This window comes from Pollachius pollachius (genome assembly GCF_949987615.1).
Source record: "Pollachius pollachius genome assembly, chromosome: 5".
In the NCBI taxonomy this organism is placed as follows: Eukaryota; Metazoa; Chordata; class Actinopteri; order Gadiformes; family Gadidae; genus Pollachius; species Pollachius pollachius.
Window position 1 is genome coordinate 1,255,001 of NC_136938.1, and position 19,153 is coordinate 1,274,153.

General features: G+C 45.4%; 1 protein-coding gene across 2 annotated transcripts in view; it reads right to left on the reverse strand.

Moving 5' to 3' along the window:
* Positions 1 to 19,153, reverse strand: part of phkb (phosphorylase kinase, beta) — a 94,921-nt gene that overhangs the window by 56,079 nt on the left and 19,689 nt on the right. For both annotated transcript variants that reach the window (XM_079737100.1, XM_079737099.1), the window contains 8 exons: positions 16,825 to 16,940; positions 15,822 to 15,885; positions 14,170 to 14,265; positions 12,168 to 12,365; positions 7,267 to 7,324; positions 6,509 to 6,586; positions 5,491 to 5,649; positions 5,171 to 5,265 (listed from right to left, as the gene is read on the reverse strand). In XM_079737100.1, the coding sequence (XP_079593226.1) occupies positions 5,171 to 5,265; positions 5,491 to 5,649; positions 6,509 to 6,586; positions 7,267 to 7,324; positions 12,168 to 12,365; positions 14,170 to 14,265; positions 15,822 to 15,885; positions 16,825 to 16,940 (864 nt within the window). The remainder of the gene's footprint in view (positions 1 to 5,170; positions 5,266 to 5,490; positions 5,650 to 6,508; positions 6,587 to 7,266; positions 7,325 to 12,167; positions 12,366 to 14,169; positions 14,266 to 15,821; positions 15,886 to 16,824; positions 16,941 to 19,153) is intronic.

The window sequence follows — 19,153 nt, forward strand, 5'->3', positions numbered from 1 at the left end:
AGCGACCACACTGAGGTATTGACATTATGTAGAAAATATAACAGATACATGCCCCCCAGGTATCGACTCAGGTAGTATTGTACATGTGGATGCATCTGGAAGTGTTTTCTAAGGAGTAAGATATAGTACATCTATTTCCATAGATCAAGCTGCTTCATGCCATAGCACGACATATGCTAATAGTTATATTCCAACGTTGATTTCCGTCCAACGCACAGTGAAAAGAAAGCCAAATTACAAACCAGAAAACCAAGAAATGTGCTTTCCATACCTCAGCATATTCCTCTGAAGCCAGACACATTTTCAGCCAACATGGGTCTACTAAATATAGGCACTCTTACCACTAAAACCTTTGCAATCAATGATTTTATCAGTGAAAAAAAATTGATTTTCTGTTTCTTGTTGAAACCTGGCTTACCTCAGACAGCGAAGCTGTTCTAGTTGAAACCTGTCCCCCAAATTATAATTTCTTCCACTCATTAGGCAGGGAAAACGAGGGGGTGGAATAGCCACCGTTTTCTCTAATAAATATAGCTGCACTAGAGTCAACTTTGGCAACTTCTCTACCTTCAAGTACATCGCCCTCACTCTTAAGGCTGACCCAGCTATACTCCTACTTACCTTATACCGCCCTGCCAACCTATGGACTGGCTTCCTCAACCAGTTTTCTGAACGTATGTCGCTTATAATCACTAGCTAGGATCGGATAATTGTAAATGTGGATTTCAATATCCATGTCAACAAGACGGCCAATGCTAGAGCCAGTAGCTTCCTTGATGTTTTGGAAAGTTTAGAGCTAAAACAGCATGTTACACGGTCCACCCATAACCATGGCAACATCCTTGATTTAGTAATCTCTAGAGGGATAGAAGTCACTGATTTATCGGTGAGCGATATAAATATGTCTGACCATTATTGTGTATCTTTTAATCTTATACTAAACGCCTTAGAAATCCATCCAGAAACTACAATTAAATCACGGTTCCTGGACACAAGAGCAGAGCAGCAGTTCATAATTTTTGCAGATCCATAAATCCAGATATTTTAAATAATTCTATTGACCAAATGGTAGAGGCCTTCAATAGTGCCAATAGTGCCACTCTACTTGACAGAGTGGCTCCTCTATAGACTAAAAAAAGCAAACCCACTCCTTGGATGAACGAAAATATCCATGACCTAAAAAGATCCTGTAGGAAAGCTTAAGAGAACATGGAGAAAAACAAAGTTACAGGTTCACCGGGACATTTTAAAAGAAAAATAGCAAATCACAACAGAGCTATTCGGAGCGAGAGAACGATCCACTTCTCCAAGGTAATTACTGAAAATAGCGGAAACTCTAGGATGCTGTTCTCTACCGTTGACAGGCTGCTACATCAAACACCTTTTGACACACTCAGTCAGGCATCTCCTATAAGATGCAAAGAATTTGCAGACTTCTTTAAAAACAAAGTAACCTCCATAAGGGAGGCTATTGGTAACATAGGTAATAAGTTTGATAGTACACCCAAAAACAGCCCCCCAGAATTAAGATTTTTTAGTACTTTTACTCAATCTGAGTTTAGCAAAATTATAACTCAGACCGGCTTCTCAACATGTGCCTTGGACCCAGTCCCTACTAGATTCCTCAAAAATGTGTATGATAGCTTGGCTCCCTTTATTCTCAAGATAATACCTCTTTATAAACAGGTATATTTTCGACAGCTTTTAAAACCGCTATTGTGAAACCTTTACTTAAATAGTCAAATCTTGACTATACCATCCTGATTAACTACAGGCTTATATCAAACATACCTTTAATGAGAAAAGTACTTGAAAAAGTTGTCTGTTATCAGCTAAATACCTTCCTCAACAAAAATAGTATTTTGGAAAAGTTCCAATCAGGTTTTAGATCAAATCACAGCACAGAAACGGCCCTTGTAAAAATAGTCAATGATCTCAGACTTGCCAATGACTTAAACAAAGTCTCAATCCTTATTCTCTTAGATTTGACTGCGGCATACGACACCATTGATCATGACATTCTAATTCACCGCCTTGCAAAGTGGGTTGGTCTCTCTGGAAATGTTTTAAATTGGATTCAAACCTACATTACTGGCAGAGATTTTTATGTTAGTCTAGGAGATCATGTATCTGTAAAACATGACTTGCCTTTTGGTGTGGCCCAGGGGAGCTGTCTTGGTCCTCTCCTCTTTTCTCTATATATGCTTCCGTTAGGAAAGATTATAAGTCAGCATAATGTAAACTTCCACAGCTATGCAGATGACACCCAACTATGTATCTCTGTGGAACCAACCAACCTAGATGGCCTTTCCTCCCTTACGGCATGCCTAACCTCCATTAATCAGTGGATGAGCAAAAACTTCTTAAAGGTAAATTATGACAAAACAGAGGTACTTTTGGTTGGACCAAAATCAAAGCAAGACACCGTTCTTAGTAATCTTGGGAACCTGACACACCAGGTCAAACCAAAAGTAACAAGCCTAGGCGTCATCTTAGATACAGAGCTAAGCTTTAAGCCCCACATTAGTAAAGTAACCCAGACAGCTAATTTTCACCTGAGAAACATTGCCAAAGTGCACCCCTTTTTAACGCAACAAGACGCAGAAATATGGTCCATGCATTTATCACCAGTAGATTAGACTACTGTAATGTACTATTAACTGGTCTTCCAATAAAACATATTAAGAAATTAGAACTCATACAGAACACTGCTGCTAGACTTTTAACAAAGACCAAGAAGAGAGTACATCACCCCTGTGTTGGCTGAACTGCCCTGGCTCCCTGTCTCCTATAGAATTGATTTTAAGGTTATGTTAATTACTTATAAGGCTCTAAATGGCATAGCACCTTCATATATCTCTGAGCTTTTTAAATACTATCAACCGAAAAGGAACCTTAGATCTTCCAACGCCAATCTTTCAGTGATACTCAAAGTGCTCCACAAGCAAAGCGGAGAAGCTGCTTTTATCCATTATGCACCAAAGCTATGGAACACCATACCTCTGTACATCAAGCAGGCAAGCTCAGTGGATAGCTTTAAAAATATCTAAAAACATACCTATATATGAGAGCGTTTAGCAACGGAGGACGGGTTGGGTATTTCTTCCTTTTTTTAAATTTTTCTATTAATTTTTCCTTTAGTATTATGTTAAATGTTCCTGATCTTTTAAAATGTAAAGCACTTTGAGCTGCATTCTGTGTATGAAAGGTGCTATACAAATAAAGTTGTATTATTATTTTATTATTACTGACTCAGTGTACTGTAATACCAGGAGTACACACTGTAGTACTGAATCAGTGTACTGTAATACCAGGAGTACACACTGTAGTACTGAATCAGTGTACTGTTATACCAGGAGTACACACTGTAGTACTGAAACAGAGTACTGTAATACCAGGAGTACACACTGTAGTACTGAATCAGTGTACTATAATACCAGGAGTCAACACTGCAGTACTGACTCAGAGTACTGTAATACCAGGAGTACCCAGTGTCGTACTGAATCAGTGTACTGTAATACCAGGAGTACCCAGGGTAGTACTGAATCAGTGTACTGTAATACCAGGAATACACACAGAGTACTACAGTGTACTGTAATATTAGGAGTACACCAGAGTACTACAGTGTACTGTGTACTGTAATATTAGGAGGGGACTGACTGAGGCAGAGGAACAGATAAGCAGAGCTATTTAATGTCTACCTTCTTTCAGCTAATATCGGTGGTGACGTTTCCAGAGTGAATTCATGGGTCTTCCCTTCAGTCATTGAGAGGTGGGGGTTTTATACTGGAGGCCTGTGACCTTACAACCTCCACCACTCTCTCCCTCTGGAGAACAGAAGGCAGTGTGATCGAGGTCAGAGGGTCCGTGGAAAACAGCTGCAATATCAGCACAAAGTGGTCCCAGATTTCAACACATCCCAAGTGGACTAGAAAATCCACTTACACTTGGAACAGGAGCGAGAGAGAGAGAGAGCACAAAGAAGTAGAGAAAATGTGAGCAAGAGTGAGAAAGTGAGAGAGAGAGAAAAAGAGAGAGAGAGAGAGAGAGAGAGAGAGAGAGAGAGAGAGAGAGAGAGAGAGCCAGAGAGAGAGTGAGCCAGAAAGAGAGCCAGAGAGAGCAAGAGAGAGAGGGGGAGAGAGAGGGAGAGGGAGAGAGAGTGAGAGACAGTGAGAAAGACAGGGAGAGAGAGCCAGAGAGGGAGAGAGAGTGAGAGACAGAGTAAGAGAGAGTGAAAGAGAGCGAGAGGGGGAGGAGGAGAGTTTGGTGGTCATCAGGGCATCCCCACTGAGGCCCTGGGAAGAGTCCAGTTCATCTTATTTGATTTAGATTCAACAGAATATTGACTGTTTGATATTTCAGTTACAATACCAATTTTGCTTGGATATGAATGATGAGCTCAAAGAACTAAGGCTGTACAAGGACCCCTCTAACCTGGCCTTCACAAACATTAAGAATGGATGTCACCTTCATTAACGTGACCAACACACTACACACTTCACACTACGCACTACATACACTACACACTACGCACTACAAACACTACACACCACACACTACACAACAAACAGGGTGCTCTGGGGCCAAAGGCTGGTGACGAAGTCCTGCCGGCCACAAGCACCAATGAGGCTAGTCTTCCCTGGCTCTAGAAGGTCTCTCTCTCTCTCACCTCCTGCTGGGCTCTAAATAATAACAAAGAGCCCAGCAAAGAGCCCAATTAATTTTGCATTTTTATTAATTAATTGGTAAATCTATTCCCCAAATGACCATTATCTCGTGGTGAACCCTGACTTCCTGCAGCAGCGGCTGAGTTCCGGCTCCTGATTGGCTGACCAGGTGGAGGCTCACCTGGTTGAGCTCCGACTCCTGATTGGCTTACCAGGAGGAGGCTCACCTTGTTGAGTTCCAGCTCCTGATTGGCTGACCAGCAGGAGGCTCACCTGGTTGAGTTCCAGCGCCTGATTGGCTGACCAGAAGAAGGCTCACCTGGTTGAGTTCCAGCTCTTGATTGGCTGACCAGCAGGAGGCTCACCTGGTTGAGTTCCAGCTCCTGATTGGCTGACCAGAAGGAGGCTCACCTGGTTGAGTTCTAGCTCCTGATTGGCTGACCAGCAGGAGGCTCAACTGGTTGAGTACCAGCTCCTGATTGGCTGACCAGCAGGAGGCTCACCTGGTTGGAGTAGCGCATGCTGACGTTGCGCTGGTCCTGACGGGGAACGTAGCGGTGGAGAGGGTCGATGTCCTTAGGGCTGATGAGCTCGTCCACTGGAGAGCACGCACGCACACACGCACACACACACACAGACACGCACACACGCACACACGTACACACGCATTAGTGTGGCCTATCTTAGCTGGTGGACCAGAGCTCCCAGTCCCACCAGTGCCCTTTGGTGACCAGAGCTCCCAGTGCCACCAGTCCCATCTGGTGACCAGAGCTCCCAGCGCCACCAGTCCCCTCTGGTGACCAGAGCACCAGTCCAAACTTACCGAGCAGCTGGGCGATGTTGAAGAGGGCCTGACCCCACAGGAAGTACCTCCCGTCGCCGCCCGCGTTGCTAGGGAAACGCTTCTGGCTCCCGTGCTTCTTCTGCTCCGCCTCCACGAAGTCAGCGGGGACGTAGTAATACTTAGGGACCACAGCGTGGCCTTTGGGACAGGAAGAAGTACCCAAGGACAGGAAGTAGTACTCAGAGATAGGAAGTAGTACTCAGGGACAGGAAGTAGTACTCAGAGACAGGAAGTAGTACTCAGAGACAGGAAGTAGCACTCAGAGACAGGTTGTAATACTTATGGACATGTAGTAGTACTGAGGGTCCACGGTGTGGCCTGGGGGGACCAGACAGGAGTTATGACTCTGGTTCTGGTGGTTCTACCAGTGTGAGCTCTCAGGGGGCTGTGTGTCTGTTCTGACATAAACCTCTCTGTCAGAACATGATGAATAGATGACTCGATAGACGCTGATGATGTGGAAGTGGAGCCATCATTTACACTCCACAACTCCCCACCTCACTGCCTCAACGCTGACACACATTCCCCACTGAAATGGGCCCCAATCTGTCTTCTTGGACTGGGAAATGAGATCTGAGACCGGTTCCACCCTTTGAACTTAACGTCCACAATGCTATGGTTTTAATTGAGGAACAAGGCTAGCCAGGTAGCATCTTCATTTTTCTGCTGCTCCTGGTTAGCTTTCAATGTCCTACTTATTGCGCACATAGTACTCACTGTTATTACTCATATGTTTAATCAATCAATCAATTAACATAATTAACAGTTTTCTAGGAATATTTAACTGACAGAATTATGTATGTCTAGTTTGGATATTGGTTGCAATTTCTCAGGCGTAGTACAGAGAGAGAGAGAGAGAGAAGAGAAGAGAAGAGAAGAGAAGAGAAGAGAAGAGAAGAGAAGAGCAGAGAAGAGAGAGAGAGAGAGAGAGAGAGAGAGAGAGAGAGAGAGAGAGAGAGAGAGAGAGATCAATAGGTCCATCCGGTGTGCCACTGACCTTCAGGAGAGCGGAAGATGACCGGCTGCAGCAGGTCCTGGTACTCCTTCACCTGGTCTTTGTTTCCTCTGAACACTCCTGAGGAACACATCTCCAGCTTTAAAGACAGGGTTAGGCTCACTGCTCTCCCTAAGCCTGGCCCTATCTCCTCCTCATACCTTCCAGACATTTCCCCGGGCTGTACACTATAGGAAGGGGATGAATGTACCAAAGGAACCAGGAGCTGCGCGGAGCTACTGGAGTGATCACAGCGTCTGTCTACAGGCTGCTGAGGGAGAACTGATACCTGCTGGGTGTAAATACTGAATGGAATGGAAGTCAGCCCCTACTTCCATAGGTTCTTCTGAAGGACCGACGTGTTGCCACAGAGGATTCCTGCTTCTCATTATTGTAAAACTTTAAAACTTAAAACTTTCCTGTATGCAGCTTCTGACTCTTTAGCATGTGTCTGCCATGAATGTAATCGATAGCATAAGAGCCGCTCTGTCTAATGACAAGACGTTTGTCTCATAACTTGCCAGTCACTGTTGTTTGGTCAAGACTTCTTTAGTCAAGATCCTGTCTTTTGGATCCTCGATCCAAAAGACAGCGCGCTTCATTGTTTACGAGCTGAACCTCAGAATTCACTTTGGGTCCCAAATGAGGTTGGAAACGGATGTTTCAGTGAAGCCAGGAGGCAGTGATGAAGGTTACATCACCTAGTTGGAGCGAGTACTGTACAATATAGCACCATGACACCAGCTACTGAGAGAACCTACCGTCGATTATCATGTAGATGAAGAAGATGGGGAACTCGCATTCGATTCCATCAAAAAGCTGGAGCGAAAGAGAGGGGAGAGAAAGTGGGGAGGGAGGGAGGGGGAGGGATGAGGGAGGGAGAGGGAGGGGGAGAGGGAGGAGAGGGAGGGAGAGGGAGAGGGAGGAGAGGGCGAGTAGAGGGCGAGGGAGGAGTAGGAGAGGGAGAGGAAGTGAGAGGGAGGGAGGGAGGGAAGGAGGAGAGGGAGGGAGGGGGAGGAGGGAGGGAGGGAGGGAGAGGGAGGGAGGAGAGGGAGGGAGGGGGAGGAGGGAGGGAGGGAGGGAGGAGAGGGAGGGAGGGGGAGGGATAGGGAGAGGTAGAGGGAAAGCAGAAGAAGAATCATCACAGGAAATAGGGTGGATTGGCAGCAAATTGTTCATCTAAATCAATACGTTCCCTTTGACTGAGAACCAAGGAGACTGAAACATAGACGCAGAAATGTGGATTCATTGAATCCTTGAAGTCCTGTGACCATTAAACTAAAGGTAAAGATCAGAGCTAACCATTAAACTAAAGGTAAAGATCAGAGCTAACCATTAAACTAAAGGTAAAGATCAGAGCTAACTATTAAACCAAAGGTGAAGATCAAATCTGACCATTAAACTAAAGGTAAAGAGATGTAGGCCAACTTTGTCAGGAACAACAACTGATAGAAACCATAATAATAATAATACAAACAACCACAATAGGGTTCCTAGGGATTTTGCAGGACCCCTGATTAAAATGGAAAGTACTTCAGCTCCTCAAGAGGGAGTTAAAGAACAACGCCCCTCACTGCTCGATGAAAGACTGACGTGGCACACAGCCCGTACTGGGACGCACACAGCCCGTACCGGGACGCACAGAGACTCATCAAAATGAATCGTTCATCTCTCACAAACATGTGAGGGAGTCTGCCGTTAAAAGTCAATTGAAAGAGTTCCACAAACTCAAAGGTTTCTGATCCCGACTTCTATTGAATCATATTAGCAGCCTCACACACATTTCTGTACTCACGCAAATATGATTATTAATAACAACAATAACAACAATCCTAATAATAATAATATTAGGATTGTTCACTGTTGTTCACTAATAATTCACTGTTATAAGCATTACATAATCGTTGAAGATGTCGTCATCCTTAGCTTAATGCTGCCGTTGTTGATTTTATCTTGCACACTTTTAAATATATTTAAATATATAGAGAGAGGAGCCGGTCCTACAAGGTGAGACCACAGCAGCTGACAGACATGTTTCTAAAGGACTGACACCCTGGTTCCCCATAGTTTGCACATGCATATCTATTCTATGAAATATGATTTGAAATTTATTCATGAGGATGAAGAGAATTCCCATCCCACTCTACATGGTTCAACATGCATGTATATTATAAAACATATTATTATATATACAGTATATACGATATATTCATGAGGATGATATGAGCTCACTTCCTTTGTGCGTAGAGTTTTATGATTTCATGAATAAAAACAATAAAAAATAAAAATAAAAATAAAAAAACAATAAAAAACAAGTTCATTTTTTAACAAACAGTTGGGGACTGGTGAAGCTTTCTTCCTTTCCTGTCCCAGTTTCACCTGAGAGAGAGAGGGAGAAAGAGACAGAGAGAGAGAGAGACTTATGAAGAGAAAGATAGAGACAAATAGAGAGAGAGAGAGAGAGACTTATAAAGAGAAAGGGAGAGATAAAAAAAGGGAGAGGGAGAGGAGGAGAGAGATACACAAGCACACATAAAGAGAAAGAGAGCGAGAGAGACTGACTTATAAAGAGAGAGGGAGAGATAAAGAGAGAGAAAGAGAGACAGAGAGAGAGATCTTGAAGACAGAGGGCAAGAAAGAGGGAGAGACACACACACACACAAAGAAAAAGAGAGGGAGAGAGACAGACTGACTTATAAAGAGAGAGAGAGAGATAAAGAGAGAGAGCTTGAAGTCAGAGGGCAAGAAAGAGAGGGAGAGACACACACACACATAAAGATAAAGAAAGAGAGAGGGAGAAAGAGAGAGAGAGAGAGAGAGGAAGAGAGCGAGATACACACACACACAAAGAGAAAGAGAGCGAGACTGACTTATAAAGAGAGAGAGAGAGAGATAAAGCGAGAGAAGGAGAGAGCTTGAAGACAGAGGGCAAGAAAGAGAGGGAGAGACACACACACAAACATAAAGATAAAGAAAAAGAGAGAGAGAGAGAGAGAGAGAGAGAGAGAGAGAGAGAGAGAGAGAGAGAGAGAGAGAGAGAGAGAGAGAGAGAGAGAGAGCCGGTGGGAGCGAGGCTGCCTGGTGCTACCAGAGGCCACAAGCGTTTGTGTGTTACCGGTTCAGCGTTTTCACAGACGAGGAGGGTCCGTATCCTTATTCAACAGGAGCTCAACCATTAGGGCCAAGCGCTTGAGTTCTCCTCAGCAGCCACACGCCGCTCACTGCTCACCTGCGCTAGTGATGGAATACACCAGGACTCACAGACCTGCTGGGGCTGGAACCAATACCATGTGGTGGAGGTCCCGCACCTGCCTCCCACTCCAACATGTCTCACACAAAGACCTGTCTCACACACCAACCTGTTTCAAACCCCACCCGTCTCACACCCCAACCTGTCTCACACACCAACCTTTCTCACACAAAGACCTGCATCACACACCAACCTGTCTCACTCCAACCTGTCTTACACACAGACCTGTATCACACCAAACCTGTCTCACATCCCAACCTGTCTCACACCACAACCTGTCTCACACCCCAACCTGTCTCACAACCCAACCTGTCTCACACCCCGACCTGTCTCACACACAGCCCTGTCTCAAACACAGACCTGTCCCACACCCAACCTGTCTCACAACCCAAGCTGTCTCACAACCCAAGCTGTCTTACACACTCAGACCTTTCTCACACCCCCTCTTGTCTCACACCCCAACCTGTCTCACACACCAACCTTTCTCACACTAAGACCTGCATCACACCAACCTGTCTCACTCCAACCTGTCTTACACACAGACCTGTATCACCCCCAACCTGTCTCACACCCCAAACTGTCTCACAACCCAACCTGTCTCACACCCCAACCTGTCTCACACACAGCCCAGTCTCAAACACAGACCTGTCCAACACCCAAGCTGTCTCACAACCCAAGCTGTCCTACACACTTAGTCCTTTCTCACACCCAACCTGTCTCACAACCAAACCTGTCTTACACATCAAGACCTGTCTCACACCCAACCTGTCTCACATCCCAACCTGTCTTACACACCCAGACCTTGTCAGATCAGAGGCTCAAGTGGATTTTGAGTTTCTCTCAACCATTATGGATCCTGCTCATCTTTAACATCGCTCAGCTCCAACAAAATCATTGTAGATAACCTTTATTTCTCTTTTAAATAGTGGTAAAGCAAGATATGGAATGTTAATGGACGCTTGACCATTTTGAACGATAAACACGTCATGTTGATAGGCTACTGCCTCCATTGGTCGGATAGTTCTGCCTTACAAGATTTCCTCCGGCGTGACAGAACCTCCCATTCTCTATTGCTGCGTATGAATACTCTGTTGGCTGTTGAAACACAAATAATTCAGAGAAAATCAATTTTCCTAGATATGTATGATGTCTGATCTTCTAGGAAACGTGTCACTTGCTTATCCGCTCTTATTAATGATTAAAATGTCAAGAAACCGCTCTGCAACCTTGGCTCTTTTCCCTCTCTTCTCTTTTTAATGCTTGAGGTCAACGTGGGGGCTGAATAAATCATTAGCTCTGGGTTCATTTGCTTTCTGCTTTGACTTGTTGAGCTATACGCACAACGTGGGATTACTTAAAGGTGTAATGTGTACGATTATATGTTTAAAACATTAGAAAATGTAATTCATTATGAACAGAATGAATGAAATATCTGTTTGGACGTTTTCTCAAGTCGTCTTTGTATTGTTTTGCAGTGATATTTGCTAAGTTAGTCCAGCTAATGCTGGGCCGTAACGTCTGGTGATACCACTGAGAACCTCAGTAACATCTGATGATACCACTGAGAACCTCCGTAACATCTGGTGATACCACTGAGAACATCCATAACATCTGGTGATGCCACTGAGAACCTCTAGGGCCATAACATCTGGTGATACCACTGAGAACCTCCATAACATCTGGTGATGCCACTGAGAACCTCCGTAACATCTGGTAATACCACTGAGAACCTCCGTAACATCTGGTGATACCACTGAGAACCTCGGTAACATCTGGTGATACCACTGAGAACCTCCGTAACATCTGATGATACCACTGAGAACCTCCGTAACATCTGGTGATACCACTGAGAACATCCATAACATCTGGTGATGCCACTGAGAACCTCTAGGGCCATAACATCTGGTGATACCACTGAGAACCTCCATAACATCTGGTGATGCCACTGAGAACCTCCGTAACATCTGGTGATACCACTGAGAACCTCGGTAACATCTGGGGATACCACTGAGAACCTCTGTAACATCTGGTGATACCACCGAGAACCTCTAGGGCCATAACATCTGGTGATGCCACTGAGAACCTCCGTAACATCTGGTAATACCACTGAGAACCTCCGTAATATCTGGTGATACCACCGAGAACCTCTAGGGCCATAACATCTGGTGATACCACTGAGAACATCAGTAACATCTGGTGATACCACTGAGAACATCTAGGGCCGTAGCTTCTGGTGATACCACTGAGAACCTACGTAACATCTGGTGATACCACTGAGAACCCCCAGGGCTTATAATAATAGTGGGTAGGGCTGTGCTCTATTCATGAATTGAGATTCAAATATCTACATAACAGACCAATTTCCCCATATCTGAATATTTTGGCATCCTTTGCGGTGACCACTGGACCCACCTTCATCTCGGCGGGCTTGTAGTAGCGGCGGTTCTTGTCCTCGTTGGCCGTGCGGTAGCCGTCCCGGAGGAAGCGCTTGAAGCCGTACTTCCCCCTCAGCTTGCGGACGATCTTGTCCAGTGTCTGGCTGTAGAGCGCGTCGTCGTCCACCGCGAATGCCGGGTAGCTGATTGTGGGCAGCAGCGCCGCGTCCGTGTTCTGGACAGGGGGAGGGCTGGTTAGGATTGGTCACTAGTCTGGACCGGTTAGGGGTGGTCACTAGTCTGGACCAGCTAGAGCTGGTCACTAGTCCGGACCGGTTAGGGCTGGTCACTAGTCTGGACTGGTTAGAACTCGTCACTAGTCTGGACCGGTTAAAGCTGGTCACTAGTATGGACCGGTTAGAACTGGTCACTAGTCTGGACCGGTTAGAGCTGGTCACTAGTCTGGACCGGTTAGAACTGGTCACTAGTCCGGACCAGGGGAGGACTGGTTAGAGCTGGTCACTAGTCTGGACCAGTTAGAGCTGGTCACTAGTCTGGACCAGGGAGAAGACTGTACTGGTTAAGGCTGGTCACTAGTCTGGACCGGGGAGAGGACTGTACTGGTTAGGCTGGTCACTAGTCTGGACCTGGGAGAGGACTATACTGGTTAGGGCTGGTCACTAGTCTGGACCGGTTAGAGCTAGTTACTAGTCTGGACCAGATGGAGCTGTTCACTAGTCTGGACCGTTAGAGCTGGTCACTAGTCTGGACCGGTTAGGGCTGATCATTAGACTGGACCGGGGGGAGGACCGGTTAGAGCTGGTCACTAGTCTGGACCGGTTAGAGCTGGTCACTAGTCTGGACCGGTTAGGGCTGGTCACTAGTCTGGACCGGTTAGAGCTGGTCACTAGTCTGGACCGGTTAGAGCTGGTTACTAGTCTGGATCGGTTGAGCTGGTCACTAGTCTGGACCAGTTAGATGTGGTCACTAGTCTGGACCGGGGAGAGGACTGTACTGGTTAAGGCTGCTCACTAGTCTGGACCAGGGAGAAGACTGTACTGGTAAGAGTTGGTCAAATTGGTCTATATTTCTCTTAAGCTGGTTCTTGAGTTGGTTTGGTTTTAAACAATAAAGTAAATGCTGTATCTGCAATGTGTGTCTTCCACATTACTACCAGATAATAGCTAACATTCCAGAGCTCCTAAGCTTCCATCATGCTGCTAGTCTAGGAGCTAGCGTGCTTCTGTAACAGACTTATTCACCACACGTTAGAGACACATGCATAATAAACTGCTTCAGTGTCTCACTTGCATAAACCACGGGACACTTTCTTACTCACACACACACACACACAGACACACACACACTTCATCTGCTCCCTGCGTTTCCGCCCACTCAGACTCCAGCTCTCCCTTCCTATTTCAGGCTCCATCAAGTTCCTCCCGTGGAGCCACTTCTCCGCCTCTTCCCGTCTCCTCTTGCTTCAGATTCCTGCTATCTTAAAGAGCAGCTGTGTGTTCCCTCATGTCTCTCATTACGTGTGATCATGTTCTCCAGTCCTTTTCTTTTCCCGTGTCTGGCGACTCCAAATCGACAGTGAAAGCCAGGCAGGATCTGATGTTAACATGCCACTCATACACAGCGGCCCTGCTTCCACTTTTGTTTTCAGTCCACTAATTTCACCACAAGAAATCCTGTGTCTCATTTATAACCAACACACGTTACAGCGCAATACCCCGTGGTCCACCACAGGGGGTGCTGTTGGCGCAGTTAGATTTGAGTGTTGGGTCATTCTTTAAACACACTCCCCTCTAGTGTTCAGGGTTGCTATCTTGGTTCGGCCTCCTAACTGGCCTCTAGAAAACACTGCCTGCATCCTATCATCTCTGCTGTGTTGCCCTGGTAGCTATTAACGCAGATGAACGGAACGGAGGAACAGAGGAACGGAGCAGGACAGAGGAACAGAGGGACAGAGGAACGGAGTGGGACAGAGCGGGACAGAGGAACGAAGCAGGCCAGAGGAACGGAGCTGAACTCACGTGTGAGCGGGACTCTCTGGGCAGCAGGGAGCACAGGGTCTGACGGTTCCTGTTGTGGGCATCCAGGTCCACGAAGATCACCGACCAGGAGCAGCCCTGCGCAAACACACACACAAAGACACACACACAGACAAACACAAACACACACACACACCAACGTCAAAGTTGAACAGAGTACGTAACATTCACTTCATCATCAACAAACACACCAGCCTACGTACCATATCCACATACCCAAACACATGCACGCACACACACACATTGACACACACGCATGCACAAACATGCACACACACAAACACAAAACCACCACCAATAAAGAAAAACACTTCACAGCTGAATGACTAAAGAGTCCGCTACTCTGCTCCCTCCCTCCTCCTCCACCTCCACAGATCCACCCAGCAGGACCAGAGAGAGCTCTCTCCCCCCCCCCCCCTCCCTGCCTCCCCCTGCCTGCCTCCCCCACTAAAAGCAACCAGTTGAGTGTGAAGTATGGCGTGGGCAGTAAAAGCGAGAGGAGAGGGACCCTTCCAGTTCACGAGAACCGGAGATGACTAAATGACCTGTGGTCCATTACAGCTTAGAACACCAACATCTCTTCTCAACCATGGAAGGAAAGCGTAATGTAGCTATTTGTAAATGCTACATCTTAATGTAGACTATGTACATCTTATTATCTAGTCAGAATACATTATAGATGATATTGCCCGAGTCCTTTCCCCTTTAAAAAGAGATTTCATCCAGGACTTCTACTTCCTGCAGGGATTGAGCCTTCCAGAGGAGTGTGCGGTGTGGAAGTGAGTGGATTTGACAAGTTACTAGAGTGGCACCGGCTCTAATGGCCACTCTGAGGAATGCTGCTGCTGTTGCTGTTGTGCTGAGCAAGAGGAACTCACAACCTGATCAAGCCGCTCTCTACCTTTCTCTCCCTCTTGGGAAAAAACTCTTAATTTATTTAAATCCAATTTCGCCTTTTGTCTTGGCCTGGATTTTAGCTGCAAGTTAAACTAATTACAAAACGACGCAAACATAATCAATAAATAAAAATAGAATGTCAAACGCTGCTAACCTTAACCCTAACCCTTATTCTCTTACCATTCAATGAGGAAAATGGAACACAAATGTTTAACTCAGGCCAGTACATCATGAGGAAGCCTAACCCCAACCCTAACCCTAACCCCAACCCCAACCCTAACCCCAAACCCAACCCTAACCCTAACGCCATACCCAAACCTAACCCCATACCCAACCCTAACCCCAACCCTAACCCCATACCCTACCTGCAACCCCACCCAACACTAATCCAACCCTATCTCTAACCCCAACCCTAATTCTGTTTGATAGACAGAAGCATATTTTAATTTGATAGATATCACTAACAACAAACCTGATAGAGGCATAACTTTTACTCATAAACACACAAACAATCTACTTAGTATTTGGGCTTTAGCTTGCAAACATATCTCAAAGGGAACCTCAACAGAAGGATATAATGAAAGAGGCATCATTATGAGGTATGATGAATGTACTGCTCTGATGGAGTCCAGCAGCCAACAAAACCAATAGTTCTGCTAATGGACTCTAACCCTAACAGACATGCCGCTGAGAGACAGAGAGAGAGGAGCAGAGAGAAAGTCGGGGGGGAGGGATACCTGATTTCCAAACAGGTTGAATCCGTTGATGGCCTCCAGGGCAGACTTGGCCAGGCCCACGGAACTGGGAGGAGACAAGAGAGAACCTCATGTTTACCAGAACCAGGAACAGAACCCTGCCCCACACTACCAGGAACAGAACCCTGACCCACAGAACCAGGAACAGAACCCTGACCCACAGAACCAGGAACAGAACCCTGACCCACAGAACCAAGGGGAACCCTGACCCACAGAACCAGGAACAGCACCCCGACCCACAGAACCAGGAGGAACCCCCGACCCACAGAACCAGGAACAGAACCCAGACTGACAGAACCAGGAACAGAACCCTGATGGACAGAACCAGGAGGAACCCTGACACACAGAACCATGAACAGTGAACAGTGTCTCCTCAACTGTCAGGAGAAATGGCTAACACATTAAACAGCCCTCAGCAGAACATTCATATGTTATCTTTCTTCAGGAGGTCTCTTGGCAGCATCACCAGCAGACTAAAACACTCAGAGGTAAGATGAAGGATCTTTATCAAGATCTGAAGAGGTTGAGAGAAAGGTCAGTTTGACCTTGGATAGAAGATCTGAATTACATGCATGGGTGAAGGGACACACAAGTGCTCCAACACACACAGGCTAAGACACACACACATACACACACACACACACACACACACACACACACACACACACACAGGCTCAGACACACACGCAGACACACACACACACACACACACACACACACACACACACAGGCTCAGACACACACGCAGACACACACACACACACACACACACACACACAACACACACGCTCTCTTGAAGCATCAAAATGTTGATGGAACTTGTGGATCACGCAGAGCCTCTGATTGGAGGATGAGAGGCTGGAGGCTTACAGGTGAGAGTTGCATCCCATCCTGCTTCCTGCTTCCACTGAAACACGGCCTGGGTCTGAGGTAGGACCAGAGCCAGGGTGTGTGTGTGTGTGTGTGTGTGTGTGTTTACACAGACCTGGAGTGGAGCTCAGTGCCTCCGTTGTTGTACTTGCTTCCTCTCTCCCACATGCCGTAGTCCGGCATGCGGTACGCCCTCTCCACACAGAACACCAGGTTCTGGATGAAAGAGACCTGCACGAACACACACACACAAACACACACACACAAACACACCAGACACGCACAGGTGAATGTCTGCCTGAAAAACAACAGATATATATGGATTCAAAGACACTCAAATAGAGATGGAGAGAACACAATAGACACAAGCGTGCAACACAATCATTATGGCCCGGCCGCAGACTCCCAGCGGGAACAGTGATGGAGCCTCTGCTTCCCAAGAACAGGAAAGGTTAGGGAGGGTTTGCTGCTCTAAGGCTGAGCCCTGCGGCGTAGGCTGACACACTGTCAGCCCAGCAGATCACAGGGGATACGATCAATAGCATGTTTCACCATCTCTCTGTCTGGAGCCTACAACCTGTTTACAGAACATACTCTAGTTTAGACTGTAGTATATACTGTTTACACTACGTATTCTAGTATACACTGTAGTATATACTCTGTTTACACTACATACTCTAGCATACACTGTAGTATATACTCTGTTTACACTATATACTCTAGCATACACTGTAGTACATGTTTGTACAACATACTCTAGTATACACTAGTATATACTCTGTTCACAGTACAAACTCTAGTATACACTGTAGTATATACTGTTTAAACTACGTACTCTAGTGTACATTGTAGTATATACTGTTTACAGTACGTACTCTAGCATACACTGTAGTATATACTCTGTTTACACTACATCAGTGGTATTCACTATTTTTTTCAGGAGAGCCGCACTGACAGGACGACGTCAACAGGAGAGCCATTTTTACCGCAAAGTATCAAAAGCTATAAATCCAGTCATAAATAAGTATGCCTGCTTAATAATATGTCCTCCCTGAAGCAGTGTTTCCCACAGAATTTTGTGAAACTGTGGAGGGAACCCGGTCCTTAGCGGGGTCCGGGGGCAAGCTCCCCCGGAAGAAAATTTGGTACCTTTTAACCTGGAATGCATCAATCTGGTGCACTTTGAGAGGAAAATTAAGACTTGTGTGACTGTGTGCTATTTTCTGGAATAATGTGGAGATACTTGGTCACATAACATGGAAGCTATTGAAGAATAAGTTAATAAGAATAAGTCCATCCAAAGAGCACATTCTCTCTTGTTATGCAGGAAAACCGCCAATCTGGCAACCCCGCTGTCAGCGTAGAGCCAAGCAAGTTTAAAAATATTTTCTAGACAAGGCTATATTTTCACCTATTAATGCCGCTGTTGATTTATTTTTTAAATTATTGTTTGTGTTGTTTTTTTAAATATCTGTATTCACTGCATGATCATATCACTGTATATTTTTACCGCCATGCGAGCCGCAAATAGAGGCTTGGCGAGCCGCATGTGGCTTGCGAGCCGCGCAATGAGTAATGCTGCACTACATACTCTAGTATACACTGTAGTATATACTCTGTTTACAGTACATACTCTAGTAAACACTGTAGTATATACTCTGTTTACACTACATGCTCTAGTATACACTGTAGTATGTACTCTGTTTACAGATAGCTCATTCCTTCAATGAGAAATAAACTGATATTCTATGTCTATAAGTATAGATATCTCATAACTAATAGATATTATCACATAAGTTATATATATAAAATTCCATATACTATTTCAGAAATTATATATATTAATTCAGAACTTATAGAGATCTTATCTCATAACTTAATATGATATCATAAGTTATAGATCTTATCTCATAACTTTGAGATATTATCTCATAACTTAATATGATCTCATAAGTAAGAGATCTTATCTCATAACTTGGAGGTATAAGGAGGAATGAGAGCAGCCGTGTAGGAGGAAGTCCTTAATTCAAAATGACTGTGGGGGGGGGGGGGGTTCAACTTAAATAGGTTGAATACAGAGGTTGAGGCATCCAGAAGACAAATAGCAATAAGGAGAGAGACACAGAGAGAGACGGAGAGAGAGAGAAAGAGAGTGAGAGTGAGAGTGAGAGTGAGAGAGAGAGAGAGAGAGAGAGGGGGGGGCTGGGAGCCAGCTCTGTTCTGGGTGAGCTTAATTTGTTCAGTGATGAACGAGTGGAGCTTCATGCCGTATTAATAAAGGCTATTGCTTACCGAAGCTAATTAGGTTTTTATCATTTGCCCTGTCACTGCGCACCTATTCTTGTCTACAAGAATATATATATCTATATGCATATAAATCACATTTTGTAAGGGTTGGGCCTGCTGCTCGTCTTACAGTAACTAGAACTCTCACCATGATATGC